The sequence below is a fragment of the Eptesicus fuscus genome, chromosome 20 (genome assembly GCF_027574615.1).
Source record: "Eptesicus fuscus isolate TK198812 chromosome 20, DD_ASM_mEF_20220401, whole genome shotgun sequence".
In the NCBI taxonomy this organism is placed as follows: domain Eukaryota; kingdom Metazoa; phylum Chordata; class Mammalia; order Chiroptera; family Vespertilionidae; genus Eptesicus; species Eptesicus fuscus.
In genome coordinates, this window is record NC_072492.1 from 14,448,215 (window position 1) to 14,464,230 (window position 16,016).

The 16,016-nt window shown below is 40.0% G+C and overlaps 1 protein-coding gene and 1 pseudogene across 2 annotated transcripts in view; one reads left to right on the plus strand and one right to left on the minus strand.

Moving 5' to 3' along the window:
- The window catches only part of ZZEF1 (zinc finger ZZ-type and EF-hand domain containing 1), a 107,012-nt gene that overhangs the window by 19,505 nt on the left and 71,491 nt on the right, over window positions 1-16,016 (plus strand). For both annotated transcript variants that reach the window (XM_054709812.1, XM_054709814.1), the window contains exons 3-9: window positions 2,291-2,485; window positions 5,085-5,256; window positions 6,213-6,412; window positions 8,700-8,910; window positions 9,721-9,837; window positions 10,980-11,158; window positions 12,689-12,787. In XM_054709812.1, coding sequence (XP_054565787.1) covers window positions 2,291-2,485; window positions 5,085-5,256; window positions 6,213-6,412; window positions 8,700-8,910; window positions 9,721-9,837; window positions 10,980-11,158; window positions 12,689-12,787 — 1,173 coding nt within the window. The remainder of the gene's footprint in view (window positions 1-2,290; window positions 2,486-5,084; window positions 5,257-6,212; window positions 6,413-8,699; window positions 8,911-9,720; window positions 9,838-10,979; window positions 11,159-12,688; window positions 12,788-16,016) is intronic.
- LOC103299889 (60S acidic ribosomal protein P1-like) lies at window positions 4,358-4,660 on the minus strand (annotated as a pseudogene).

Consider the following 16,016-nt stretch of genomic DNA (forward strand, 5'->3'; position numbering starts at 1 on the left):
AACCTTAGTAAGCTGAGTCACCTCTTTGGTGGGATTTCAGTTTCCTAGTCCCTTTTTCAAATCCAGACTGAAACTTGTTCCTTTTGTATCTCATTGTACTGGTGCTTAGATTTTTTTTTTTTTTAAATACATTTTTATTGATTTTCAGTCAGAGAGGGAAGTGAGAGGGAGAGAGAGAAACACCAGTTGGCTGCCTCCCGCATGCCCCCTACTAGGGATCGAGTCTGCAAGCAGGACATGTGCCCTGATCTGGAATCCAACAGGGCCTCTCGGTGCACAGGACGATGCTCAGCTAACTGAGCCACACCAGCCAGGGCAGTGCTTAGAATTTAAATGAGAAACAGCACCTTTACTGAATCTATTGCTTGTTCCAACATATGAAAAAATATTTCTCATTACAAGAATCAGTCTGTTTTTTCTCATGGGTCCTGGGAAATCAGTGAAGCATCAGCAGGGTCATAATGTGAGGTTTGGGCATGACTGTGGGAATCTGCTAAGAAAAGAAAACTGTAAAAGGAGGGCAAGGGATGGCATGGACTTTTGAGTCTTGGGAGGTCAAAGCAGTGTCTTCAGGGTTTGTGTAGGGGCATAATCAAAATGAGCTGCTTCAGGTGCAAAATTTCTCCTCAGCCTCATGTTTTATCTTAAAAATTAATGCAAAGTTTCATCCGCTCTAACATATCTGCTTGTTTTACACTTAAAAACAATTTCTCCTACAGACTTCTGGAGTTTTGCTCTGGGTGTGGTTAGTTTGTGGAACCTCATTAAGTGATACAATTATATGTACTTTTTGTTACGTATGTTATGATTTACTAGAAAATAAAAAAAGAAAAGGAAACCCCACAGATCGACAAGTGTGTCTGAGCTCCAGGCAAAGCTGTCATGTTTATCCTCTCTTCACTTGGCCCTAACATTCTTTTGGTTTCTGGGCACCTCAGTTCAAGGTATCTTATTGTAGGTTATGGGGAATCATGAAAGGCTTTTAAACAGGGGTAGACATGGTCTGTTTAATGTTTTTATATGATTACTTGGGTTAATGTCAGACAAAGGGCAGTGAGGGGAGCCACTTAGAAAATCTGGGCAGGTGTATGAACGGGAGATGTTGAGGTCAGAGCCTGTACAGTGCCAGAGGGAAGGACAGATGGCGCAGAGTCCAGAGGAGTCCCATGGGAAAGAGAAAACTGTAATGGTGGAAGGAGCACTTGGAGACGGTGTGAAAGGGTATTCCAAGTCCTACCCTTTTTTGTTGTCTTGGTGTCGCCCGAACCTCGTTTTCCTCAGTTGCATAACAAGGATACCAGTAATTTTGGTGCCCTCCCGTCCCTCCCCCAACCTCACTGTGAGGACCAAATGAGATGATGTGTGTGGAAGTACCTGATAAACTATAAAATGCAATCAGAAATTGTGGTCAGGGTAGTGGTTGTATTATTACCATTGTCTTATTTAGCTTAGTATTAAAGCTGTTATGCTTTTGCTCTCTAATGCAGTAAGCTATTCCTGGCCTGTATTCTATATGCAAAACTTTAAAAAATGTCTAGTTAGTATTTAACTACTTATAATTTTTTGAAGTTTGGGTTGAAACAAATAATCATGATTCTTCTAAGTCTTCTAAAATTCTATTAAACTCAAATGAAATTAATTTTTAAATTGAGATTACCATTGGTTTATTTCTTAAAACTTGTTCAGATTTTTAAATGATTAAAGCTGAAAATATCAGTGAATTTTGTTGTTGTTGTTGTTGTTGTAGTTGTTAATCCTCACCTAAGGATATTATTTCCACTAATTTTTAGAGAGACTGGAAGAGAGGGAGGGAGGAAGGGAGAGAGAAACATCGATGTGAGAGATACACATAAATTGGTTGCCTCCTGCATGTGCCCTAGTGTGGGATGGAACCTACAACTCAGGTAAGCCACACCTGCCAGGGCTTAATGAAGATTCTTTTTTTTTTTTTTTTTAAATATATTTTTATTAATTTTTTACAGAAAGGAAGGGAGTGGGATAGAGAGTTAGAAACATCCATGAGAGAGAAACATCGATCAGCTGCCTCCTGCACACCCCCTACTGGAGATGTGCCTGCAACCAAGGTATATGCCCTTGACCGGAATCGAACCTGGGACCTTTCAGTCTGCAGGCCGACGCTCTATCCCCTGAGCCAAACTGGTTAGGGCTTAATGAAGATTCTTACTGGCTGCTTTTAATTCAGCCATTTCAGATAGGCCACCAGGCAGGGGACATGGAAGCTATTGTGGTGGGTTCCTGAAAACACTAAAAATGGATTTTGTCTGTTTAGGTTTCATAGACATTTTTTCGGAGTCCAAGGAAGGCCTGGGTGTTCACTCGTCAATGATACTGCGCTTTTTGCATCGCAATCGGCTCTCTAGTGTGGCCATCCCCTACCCCATGTTGGACCACTGCAATAACATGTGCACCATGAGGGCTTCTGTACTGAAGGAGTCTCTGGATGAACTGGTACAAAAAGAAAAAGGTACCTGTGTGTGAGGGGGTGTCCTGAAAATTCTATCATCCTTTCTTTCAAATGTAGTATTTAGTAACAGATGAGCCACCCCTTCTCCCTACCGTTATTTGTTAAAATGTAATAGTGACCAGTTTGTCACATAAGAATGTCGTCTGCTCACTCTTTCTTCCTTTTCTCTCCCCTTCCTTCCTTCCTTCCTTCCTTCCTTCCTTCCTTCCTTCCTTCCTTCCTTCCTTCCCTCCCTCCCTCCCTCCCTCCCTCCCTCCCTCCCTTCTTTTTTAACACACTGGTTTCTTATCATTCAGGCATCTGCTCAGATGGGACTTCAGGGAGGCCTTTCCTCATCTTCTGGTCACTATTACTTTTGCAGGTCTAGTGGTCTGAATAGCACTTATCATCATCTGAAGTTTTAGCATTATTATTATTATTATTATTATTTTTAATATATTTTATTGATTTTTTTACAGAGAGGAAGAGAGAGGGATAGAGAGTTAGAAACATCGATGAGAGAGAAACATCGATCAGCTGCCTCTTGCACACCCCTGCTGGGGATGTGCCCGCAACCAAGGTACATGCCCTTTGACCGGAATCGAACCTGGGACCCTTGAGTCCGCAGGCTGACGCTCTATCCACTGAGCCAAACCGGTTTTGGCTTAGCATTATTATTTACTTGTAGTTTGTCTTGTTCACTTCGTTACCTGGAACTGTGCTTGCCACTTAATTGGTACTCTAGGAGTAGCTGTTGAATAAATGAGGGAAGCCACTATAGACTCACTTAGTGAAGGCAACAAAAGTTGATAATGTGAATAGACAGGTCTGTGGAACTTTATAGAGTTCAGTACATGAGGGAATGTAGTAACAGATATACTAGTAGTCAGTATTACAAATCAGGTGGCAAGATGAATTACTCAGTATGTGGGGTTAGGACAACTGGTTAGCTATTGGAGAAAAAAATAAAACTAGAATTTTAACATATTTTATTCACTAAATTTCAGAGGGATAAAAAAAATTCAAATAAAAAGAAAACTTTAAGAGTATTAGAAGGAAATATTTCCAATTTATAAAAACCCTGACGTGGAAAGTCCTTTCTAAGCAATACAGGAAACTCAGAAACTACAAAATAAAAGATTAATAAATTAGACTATATGCAAATTTAAATTTCTGTATGGCAAAAAATGTAAGCAGAGTGAAAAGACAAATGACATTCTAGGGAACAAGAATATTATGATGGGACGGGGGTGGGCTGGGAGACATCAATGGGGGAGAAAGGAGACATGTAATACTTTCAACAATAAAGATTAAAAAAAAAAAGAATATATGACAGACTCAATTTTTTACTAACACTGATCTTGGGCAATTACTTAACTCTTTGGGCCTTAGTTTCCTCATCTCCAAAATGGATTATATAAAACATGTATGGAAAAGTACCCGGCTCACAGTATACACTCAGTATATATCACCTATTACTAGTATGTGTATGTATATATAAATTATATAATGTATGTGATGTAAATTGATAAGAAGATTTATGACCCAGTGGAAAATAGATAAGGGTAGGACCAGCTCATACTCAGAAAAACAAATGTCTTACAAACAAGTAGCTTAAAAAGTTTCACTCATAATTAAAGAAATGTAAATTAAATTATAAAATATCATTTTCTTCTCTTGGCATGGTTTTGCAAATACATCAGTGATTTAAGTATTGTGCTATAATGAGCTCATGGAACAGTCCTTGGCCAATTTCTGATTTGTATGGGTTCTTTGGAAGGAGATTTTAAGGAACTTTTTTTTCTAGGGCCAATTGCCAAGCATATTTCTATTAGATTCCCCCCCCCTCCCCCCCAGAGTTCAGCTTTTTATTGAACGTGTCACAAAAGAGTTTTAGTCAAAAAGACCAAAGCCCATGTCATCATCAGACTCCTCAGATTCTTCTTTCTTTGCCTCCACTTTCTTCTCCTCAGCTGAGACAGCAGTGGTGGAGGGCAGGACCTCCTGCTGGGGCAGCACCAGCTGCTGGGGCAGGTCCACCAGCTCCCACACTGCAGATGAGGCTCCCGATGTGGATGTTGGGCAGAGCCTTTGCAAACAAGCCTGGTCAGAAAGGTTCAACATTTACATCATCACCTCATCATGATGCAGGATGAGGGCAGAGTAGAAGCAGGCGAGCTCTGAGAGGGAGGCCATGGTGTGGGCAAGTGTTGGGCGAGTGCTGGATGAAGTGAGGGCCTCATCCAAACTTGGCCTTAACTGCCTTGGAAGGACCGAGCACCTACTGGCCGTTGGGGAAAGGGGCTAGGTATTTTAAATGATTTCTCCTGCCCTAGCCAGTTTGGCTCAGTGGATAGAGCGTCAGCCTGCGGACTGAAGAATCCCAGGTTCGATTCTGGCCAAAGGCACATGCCCGGGTTGTGGGCTCGATCCCCAGGAGGCAGCCGATCAGTGATTCTCTCTCATCATTGATGTTTCTATTTCTCTCTCCCTCTTCCTTCCTCTCTGAAATCAGTAAAGAAATATATATATATATTTTAAATGATTCCTCCTCCTCCTCACCCCCCCCCCCGCCTTTGTGAAAGTGATGTCATATGACAAAATCTGGTTTTTCTTGCAGAAAGCCCTGGAGATCTAACTGGAAGCCCAGAGATGGATAAGCTCAAGTCAATAGCAAAGTGCTATGCTTATATAGAAACATCCTCCAACCCTGCAGACATTGACAAGATGACAAATGGAGAGACATCATCTTATTGGCAGTCAGATGGCAGTGCCCGCTCACACTGGATTCGGTGAGTGGTATGATACCAGTTTTTGAGTGAAAGTTCAAGAAAATTAGCTGCTTTCTTTCTCTTATCCCATCAGTGCATTAAAAAAAATTCTTTTTAATTTTAAAATATTTTCCACTTAACTGCCTTGTGTTTTTATTATTGTGATTATTTATGAAGGTGCTTTAATAATAAAGTAAAAGCATCAGGTAATATGTAACTTGGTTCACATGGTCATAAACATAGATACTTTCTTTGCTTGGTATTTTAAGGGAGAAAATAGCATTTGACTAATATTTTATGATACTAATTTCAGATTTTTTTTCACTAGTTTCTCAGGAAAATGGTATAATGGGCAAGTACTTTTCTTATATCAGATGTGATTTCACTTTTTAAGATTTTTTTTCTGTACATTAAAAACAATTAGTATCAACTGAGTTGGCTAGTTTAGAAGAGGAAGAGGGTAGTCAGGAATCCCAGAGTGGAATTGATATTTCTAGAAGTTCTGAAGCTGCTGTGTAAAATTTTATCTATCCCTTCAGAGAATGGGCTAATTTCAGTTGGTGGAAATAGAAATAATTGTTATGTCTTGTCATAGAGGGTACATATGATCTTTAGCCATCTAATTTACCTAATTTATAGATGAGGAAATATACTTAGTTCTTTGGATGCAGTTTAGAATTTGCTTCTTGCCAGGTAAAAGGATTTTGTCAGAATGTTTATATTGTATTTTCCTGCCTGTACTAATAGCTTAAAAGGAAATACAAGATTAATCTTAAAGATAAATGCATTTTAGAGATTTGGGAAAGCCATAAGAACTTTGAAACTAATAGCCAGCATTTCAAGTAAGTTGGTTTTCGGAAAATCAGTCTTTGGGAATTTCAAATACCTAGTATAAGGTCTTGGAGATGAGACTTGTGGAACCTGCCAATTCTTGACTTATGTAAACATTTGTAGTTTCTGTTCTCCATTTTTTCCAGTTTAAAAATGAAGCCAGATGTGGTACTTAGGCACCTATCCATTGCAGTGGCTGCCACTGACCAGAGCTACATGCCACAGCAGGTGACAGTAGCCGTGGGAAGGAATGCCAGCGATCTTCAGGAAGTCCGTGACGTGCACATTCCCAGCAATGTCACTGGCTACGTGACACTGCTGGAAAATGCTAACATCAGTCAGCTCTGTGAGTGAACCAAGAAGCATCTTGCCCTTCTAACTATGGGGATTGGGAAGGAGGAAGGAAGTAATCTTTTTTAACACAAAGACCTCTGAGGTGGCAAAGCTTTTAGTTTTTCTTTGAAGATTTGATATGCTTCTCATGATGCACAAGAAATGATTTCACCTGTTTAGTGTTTTTAAAAGTTATAGAAAAGCGGTAAAACCATTTTAATTTTTATTTATTTGAGAGAGAGAGAGAGGGAGAGAAAGAGAGAGGGGAAGAGGGGAGAGAGGGAGAGATTGGTTGCCTCCCATACTCGTCCCGATTGGGGATTGAACCTGCAACCTAGGAATGTGCCCTGACTAGGAATCAAATCCACATCCTTTCCATGTACAGCAGTGGTCGGCAAACTCATTAGTCAACAGAGCCAAATATCAACAGTACAACGATTGAAATTTCTTTTGAGAGCCAAATTTTTTAAACTTAAACTTCTTCTAATGCCACTTCAAAATAGACTCGCCCAGGCCGTGGTATTTTGTGGAAGAGCCACACTCAAGGGACCAAAGAGCTGCATGTGGCTCACGAGCCGCAGTTTGCTGACCACGGGTGTACGGCATGATGCTCTAACCAACTGAGCCACCCAGCCAGGGGAGTAGAGCCTTATTTATTTATTTACTATTTAAAAAAAATTTTTTTATTGATTTCAGAGAAGGGAGAGGGAGAGATAGAAACATCAGTGATGATAGAGAATTATCAATCAACTGCCTCCTGCATGCCCCCTACTGGGGATCTAGCCTGCAACCTGGGCATGTGCTCTTGACCGGAATAGAACCTGGGACTCTTCAGTCCACAGGCCAATGCTCTATCCACTGAGCCAAACCAGCTAGGGCTAAAGCCTTTCTAAATTAAAAATATTTTATTCTTGTTTTCTTACTGAAAATTAGAAAAATATAGATAAACAAAAATTACTCAAAATCCCACTACCCAGGGATATTGTCACTGTGAATTCATTGGTGTGGATCCTTTCAGACCTTTTCTTGTATTTGTGTGTTGATGTGTGTATATGTACACACACATTTAAAAAAAAGGTTATGTACACATATTTACATCTATCTCTACATGTCTTTTAACAAAAATAGTGACATTCTGTACTTGCTCTTTTGTAATTTTTTAACATGTCATATCATATATTCATGCATACCTTTAGTGTTGTATGAATATGCCTTAATTTTAACCTCTCCTTTTATTATTTAGGTTGTTTCCATTTTTGTACTTTAAAAATCTTGCTTCACATATAGCATTTTGGAAATAATCACAATTCTGTGATTTCTTTCCAGGCTTATTTCATTCAGGCAACTGGAATGCTTCATGTTTTGTCTTATTTCTTCTAAAGCTTTCCTTGGCCAAAAGAAGTGTTCTTACTTTGCCCAAAGGAACTGAGGCCTAGGGAGGTAGAGTCTTTGTGTCTCACCGCTAGGCAAAGAAGTAGTTACACTTGTGGAGTTGAAGCTTCCTGTCTTATGCTGTGGTCTTTTCTCTAAGTTGTGTCTTTTTTAACTCTGACCTTCTCCTCTCCAACCCAAATAAGCAATTTAATGACAGCTCTTAAAAGTGGGTCATGCCTATGTCATTTATTTGCACCTGATTATTAAAAAGAAATTCTTACAACTGCTATGACCTAGCTACTATTTTATAACTAAATCCAAATTTCAGAACTCTAAAAAAAAAAATCTATAGATTTTCTTACTATGTATTTAATCAGAATTTTAAAAATGCGTTTTTTGTTAATTTTTTAGACTCATAAATTCCGATGAAGCTTTGTGATGAAAAAATTTATGCCACCTTTAATATTTTTTTTAATCCTCACCTGAGGATATGTTTTTATTGATTTTCAGAGAGAGGGGAAGGGAAAGAGAGAGGGAGAAACATTGATGTGAAAGATAAGTATTGATTAGTTGCCTCCTGTATGCATCCTGACTGGGGATCAAACCCCCAACCTTTTTGGTGTATAGGACGATGCGCCAACCAACTGAGCCATCCTGCCAGGGCAGGCCAGTCTTAATTTTATACATTATTCCTATGATTCCTTAGATTGGTCAATGCTTTTTTGACAAGTTTATTATATACTAGCTCATTGCATACATTATTTACTTCGGGCATCAAGGTGTAGCTTCAGAATTTTATATTTGAAATATGAATTACTATTTTGCTGTTTTTTTAGTTGGGAATTTATATGGGTGACTATTATTTTAGTTCTTTGCTGAACTGAAGAAGTTAATCCAATACTAAATTTGTTGTTTGTACTTGACAGATGTCCAGATTAACATAAAGCGTTGTCTTAGTGATGGATGTGACACTAGAATTCATGGTCTCAGGGCTGTTGGCTTTCAGAGAGTTAAGAAGTCTGGGGTCTCAGTCTCAGATGCTTCTGCAATATGGTATTGGTCCCTTCTGACATCTCTGGTGACGGCTTCCATGGAGACAAATCCAGCCTTTGTCCAGACAGTGCTGCGCAATACTCAGTAAGTTACTCTCTCTGTGCAATACTCAGTAAGTTACTCTCTCTGCTTTCCAGTTACTTTAAGGTATACTCATTCTTCTCTAAGCCATTAGGGACTGTCACTGAGAATCTGTTGATCATTGATCACGGAGACCTAGTCAGCAGCTCAGCCCCAGATGCCCTGTTGTTTCCTGTTTATGCCTTCAACTCCAGTCCTGTGAAGCAGTCACACATGCCATTCCTGTTATCCTTTGGGGAACAAGTGCTCACATTTATATAGCACTTTTTGTTGATAAAGCACTTTCAGATGCTGTATAGTATTAACAGACATATTGTGAAATGTACCTGTAAAAATTATCCCCATTTTATAGATAAGGATATTGTGACCTTCCCTGAGTACATGACCAGGCAGTGATGGATCAATTTGAATCTAGGTCTTTGGACTCCAGGGTCCAAGGGGGGCCCTTTTCACTAATGAATGAAATCTTCTCAAGACCACTAAACTTATTTATTTTTAAATGTAGAGCACCTTTGAAAATCTTCTTTTTAAAAACTGCTAGAGCAAAAAGACCCAGTAATAACATATAAGGCAGAACAACCAGCTTCAATAGCAATGAAGTATTGGTATTATATGTATAGAAAGAAACCTTATTTAGCTACTTAGCACCATGATGATTGGGAAAAAAGGGCGGTGTATGTTGTGTACCACATTTTGTTTGTTTATAAGGGACTAATCAAGACAAGCTTTCTGATGATTTCTTTTTTGTCTGATACACTGTTAAATTTATTTTTTTGCCTGGGTTTGTCCTGATTTTACATTTTACACTTCTAGGAAGGCACTGCAGCACATGCCTCCACTGTCCCTTTCACCGGGATCTACGGATGGCTCAACTTTCCTGTCTCCCAACGTTCTGGAAGAAGTGGACAGCTTCCTCATAAGGATAACTAGGTAAAGTCAAGGTTGATGGGGTGGGATTTGTGGGAAATAGAGGGTATATATGCTTGTTAAATTTTTAAAAAAATGTATAAGTTCTGCATTAAAAATGTTTCCTTTTTCGTTACCAAAGAGAAAGTTGGTAACGAAATATAAATTCCATTATCTAGTAATGTCACCTGACCTTAGGAATTGGGGGTAAAGAGGGAGTAGTCCTCTGATTCAGCTAGAACAGGTGTCCCAATGTATAAAGTACAAAACTTCTTAGTTCAGGTATATCCCCAGCCTGTGGCCTTACTCAGAACTGCTTACTCCATGCACAGATCTAAGAAGCCTGACTGTCTATAAAGCTGGGAAAGGGCACCTTGATAGTGGGGGTCACTTAGGGTGGGAACATTTAGCTGTGATATAGTGACATTACTATATTAGAATAAAAACCAGGCCCTGGGCCATCTGGATAGTTTCTAAAGTTTCATGGTCATGTGTTTGAAAAAGGCAGAATAATGTGATGTGCAGTAGATCTAAAATACGTTTTTGGTGCTTGAAGAAATAAACCCTTAACTCTCTGGCCAAGCCAAATAATTACCCAAGCCTTTGTTTTTAAAAATATGATTTTATTGATTTCAGAGCAAGGAAGGGAGAGGGAGAGAGAGATAGAAACATCAGTGACGAAAGAGAATCATTGATCAACTGCCTCCTGCACGCCCCACACTGGGGACCGAGCCTGCAACCTGGGTATATGTCCTGACCGGGAATCGAACCGTGATCTCCGGGTTCATAGGTCAATGCTCAACCACTGAGCCACACCAGCTGGGCTATCCAAGCCTTCTTAATAGCAGAGGCTTATTGCAGTTGCTTATTTATGTTTTATTTATTTATTTTTGATTTGTAAAGTTTGACTTGTTAAAATTGATATTAGTATTATTTAATATTTACAGATTAAGGTTACAGAAGTGAGGATTTAATTATCTGATTTTCTGGGTTGGTTTAGTTTTTTTTTTCGTTTATCTTAAGGATTTTGAAAAAGTATTTCTGGTAAACATATTGGAAGCATATGGCAGGTTAACTTTACTTCGGGTGAAAATCTCATGGGGTTTGAGCTTACTTGGATTTTCTCATGTTGTTAAGAAGTGAAGTGTTTTGCTCTTTGTTTATAGCTGCTGTTCTACCCCAGAGGTGGAGCTGACTCTCCTGGCTTTTGCACTAGCAAGAGGAAGTGTTGCTAAAGTGCTGAGCTCTCTGTGTACTGTCACAGACCACCTGGACACACACTATGATGCCTCGTCCCTCATCTCATCCATGGCATCAGTCAGGCAGAACCTACTCCTTAAATATGGTAAGTGACCTAGGCATGATGGACAAGTCATAAAACCATTGTCCATGTGGGAATTTCTGGCATATTCTTATTTTTTTGGGTAGTGTGTACACTGAGTTGTAGATATACCATAATTTCTGGATGAATATACGTCTTTCACTGGGGTTGGGAGGAAGAAGGGGGTGTTGATTTATTTATGGCAGCATCAGCAGAAGAGGACCTAAGTGTCCACTAGGCTGTACTTCCAGGATTTACTGGCCTAATCACTCAGGCTCGGTAGCCATTTGGTCACAGCCATCTTTGGTGAAGTACAGGAGTGTCTCATTGTGTGGCCAAGAGGGTTGGGAAGTTTGAGTACCTCTCACTTGGAAGAGGGAGGGAACTATCCCTGACACAATGCAAAGGATCCTTGTCTTAGAATGCATCCCTATGATAGCTGATTGGAGGACATATATGGACATACATACATGCCTGCCACCGCTTTCCCCTCTTGGGCAATCCATCTTATACTTTTCTATTTGCCCAGGATGGGGCTTCCTAATCCTTCTCAACAGGGAAGCCCATACAGCTACTCCCAAATGACTACAGTTGGCATGTGAGGAACAACTTACTTGCCATTCAGCCTCTTGTGTTAAAGTTTCTGTCCATGAAGTATAGATTGGATCCCATCCTCTTCAGTAATAGAGGCATTATTATGATATATCTGCCATGATATTTGTACCTTTGCCTTACTATCAGTTAACTTATTTTATGTTTAGTTTTTAAAGTCAGACAATTGATGTCTTATAAATTCGGGTTTTTTCCTAAATTTGGAAAGGTCATTTTTTGGAGTGGGGCAGGGGCGCGTAGCAGTATGGATGGATGGGAGGGATACATAGTGTCTGGAATATACTCTCCAGAAAAGTTCTCAGTTCAGATAAGCAGTCATTTGGGCAGGGAGCACTGGATAGGGAGGACTACTCGGGGCCGGGGGGATGTTCGTTATTGGTAATGTTCTAGTTCTGGATTGGGTTAGAGGTTCATGGGTATTCATTATATTATTAAAACAAAAGAAAAAATAAAAGTTTTCAGATCATCATAGCAAATGTTGATTTTTTATAATTCTTAGAACTTTAAAGTTTTGTTTGGAGGTGTCTTAAAGAATAAAGACTCAAATCCTTAAGACATTATTTATATTTTTAAATGCAATTACAATAAAAATTAATTATTGGCTCTAAAATAGTATTTTGGGAATGTTCCCACCTCCAAATATATTGAATCTATGGTATTAATCTCTATCTTACAGTGTGCTTTGTTTCTGATTAGCGGTTATTCTAGAGAGCTCTTCTTGAACTCACTTAGGGAGATAAGCTGTATTTTGTCTCCCAGGAAAGCACAGAAGATGGTGTTAACTGTTGTCTAATATTGCTTCTCTGTTTTCACTTTTAAATGAGTAAATTTTTAGTCCGCAATCTGGGTGGCCACAGGTACTCCCTTTCCCCTGGTGTGCACACTAGCTTTCATTTTCTCATAGCGCTGGCTTGATGCACTCTCTCTCTTTCCTGTGATCAGGTAAGCCTCTCCAGCTGACGTTGCAGGCCTGTGATGTCAAAGGAAAAGAAGAGAAGTCGGGACCTGAAAACCTCCTTGTTGAACCATGGACCAGGGATGGTGAGTGGTGGATCTGTCTGTTTCCAGTGAATGAAAAGGACCACAGTGAACTCACTAGACAGCTGTGTGAAATCACACGCTGGACTGAGATTTTCAGGATATGCAGTCATCACGTCAGGTTGCCCTTCAGATTGACAGTGGTCCCTGAACCATTGGTGTGGTTTCTTTATTACAGCACTATAATCTGCTAGGTGCCAATCACCTGTAAACAAATATTTGAGAGCCTTTTGAAAATAAGGACTCTTTCTCTTGGAATATAAAAAGTTACCTTTTCAAAGTTCAGATTGTTTATTATGTTATCTTAAAGTTTAAGAAACTCAGTGGATCAGTAGCACTATAGAGCTGAAAACATAATTTAAGAGGGTATTTTCAGTCTGGCCAGTCTGGCATTTGATGTGTGTGGAAGCAAGCTTACTCCTTCCCTAGTGTCAGCATGATAATCACTGATACTCTCTTCAGCGTTGCAGTAGCTCTTTTCCTCTTCCAGCGGCGTGTTTGTGAGTCTCTTCCTCATCCATCTTGTTGGCCAGCCTGTTAGTCTCCTGCACATGTCCCCTTTCTAGTCACTTTTTTGCTTTGATTATTGCCAATTCAGTAAAGGAAGTGGAATGTTACAGCAATTGTGAAAAATTCAAAGGAATTGGCCTTACTGCTTTGAATTTGGTTTCTCCTTTGCTTTCCTCACAGCAACACAGATGTCACACATTCTCTATGTCCCCTCTTCTCTGTTCTGCTTCCTGTATTCTTTTAAAAAAATATTTTTATTGATTTTAGATAGGAAGGGAGAAGAATAGAGAGATGGAAACATCAAGCCCTGACTGGGAATTGAACTGTGACCTCCTGGTTTATAGGTTGATGCTCAACCACTGAGCCAGGCTGGCAGGGCCTGTATTCATTCTTAGTACCAGTGAGGTAAAGACCTCTGGGAAAACGTGCTTTTCCCCGTTGCACCTCCTCTACTTGGTAGTCTTCTTAAGCAATAGACTCTTGCAGTAGACAGTCTTCCTGAAGTCCTTCCTACCAGCTCAGCCTCTGCAAAGACATTTTCTTCACTGCATCCATTTCCTGCAATACTGAAGGCCACTGCAGGCCACTGAGTCACCTGAATCCAAGGTAGTGTTGGGAGGAGGCCATGGCAGCTCTTTGCCCTTTCCCTCGCCCTCTCCCCCATCAAGGAAAGGCAAGACCAGACCACTCTGCCAAAGGCTCTTTGCATATTTTGTCTCCTGAGCATGAAACCAGTATATAGATTTATTTTTAATCTTAGCGGAAGGAAGAGAGCAAGAGTGAGCATGAGAGAGAGAGCGAGAAAGAGTGAGAGAAACATCGACATGAGAGAGAAACACCCATCAGTTGCCTCCCGCATTGACTGGGGATCAAACCTGCAACCTGGGTATATACCCTGACTGGGAATCAAACCTGCCGTCTCCTCTTGTACAGGATGACGCTCAATCACTGAGCCACGCTGGCTGGGCAACACGGATTTTTTCATACTGTCATCATCATCCACTCACAATCCTCTTTTTTGTTTTATCTTTTTTTTTAAACTTTTATAACCATTTCAAATCATATCTCCATCTATTCTTATTTTTTTTAAGGATTTTCTTTTAAACAGTTTTAGGTTTACAACAAAATTGGAGGAAGTTACAGAGATTTTCCATATACCATCTGCCCCCACATATGCATAGTCTCCCCATTTATCCACTTCACTCACCAGAATGGTACTTTTTTTTAAAACCAAGGATGATCACCTATTGACATATCATAATCACCCAAAGCCTATAGGGTTCACTCTGGGTGTTGTATATTCTGTGCGTTTGAACAAATTTATAATGATATCTATTCATTATATTATACAGAGTACTCTCATTGTCTTAAAAATCAGTATGTGCATTTTTAACACTATTCTAAGTTTGCAAGAACCAGGTTTTTTTCTGTAGCTATCAGAAGCATTTGCCAGCACTATGCCTAGTCTGATTTGAATACTTTGTTATTCTCCCTGTGTCCTATCCGTCTACCTCTCCTCCCTGGGATGGATGGATTTTGTGAACTAGTAGTAGTTTGTGGATTTATTATTTTTGTTGTGTGTGTGGGATGTGAATGGTATGGGGAGGAGACTCAGTTTCTCCTGGCCACTTGCTCCACAGCCATCACTGTCTGGGTCTTGTAACTCCAGTAGGTTTTGGTCTTGCTCTACTACAAAAGCTGAGCCTGAGGACACAGGCGGGACAGGGGAAATTCCTCTCAGCCAGAACTGCTGGGTTTTGAGGAGTGATTTGTTTCTTCCTCGTAGAGGGGGGAAAGCCCTTTTCACTGGTACACTAACTCCCCAGCTGCGAGAACTATCAGGTCTGGACAAGTGCCACTTGCTGCACAGAGATTTTCCATATACCATCTGCCCCCACACATGCATAGTCTCCCTATGAGGACCCCAGCATTGGCACTCAGAGGGCTGACTTTCCTGGGAGCCAACGCCACAGTCTGGTATTTTAAAGGAATGCAGGGTGCTGCCAATATAACTGAAGGGTTAGATTTATTAAATTCTTTAAATATGTGATTGGTTATCTTCCCCCTTGGCATTTTAAGATCATAAATTGAGTAAGGGTGCATGGTTTCAAAACAAATGTTGCTTTAAAATATCACAGTTACACATATGAGCTGGTGTTCTGTGTGGTGGTTTTTTTTTGCCAAGAAAAGGAAGCAGAAAGGTTTCATTTCACCTCCCTCCCTTCCTTCCTTCCTTTCTGTGCTTACATGTGTATTTGGTGGCAGTGTTATTTAAAAAGAGCCTGATTGCCCAGCTGATGTGGCTCAGTGGTTGAGCACTGACCTATGAACCAGGAGGTCACAGTTCAATTCCTAGTTAGGGCACATGCCCAGGTTGTGGCTCAGTCCCCCATAGAGGGTGTGCAAGAGGCAGTCAGTCAGTGGTTCTCTCTCATCATTGATGTTTCTATCTCCCTTTCCCTCCCTCTCTGAAATCAATATATATATTTTAAAAAATAGATAAAAAGAGTCTGATTCTTTTGACTTAAAGTATTGCTTTAGCTACTTTGAGACTAAAAGTACTGACTAATCAGTTAATTTCTAGGCAGTATTTCAGCCTTTACAATAGATTTGATAAGATAGAGGCATCCAGACCCCTGGGAAAGTGACAATTCAGTAAATGATGTAGTTTTTAGTATTAATTGCTTAGTGGAATTTGTGTGATTTTCTGGCTATATGGTTT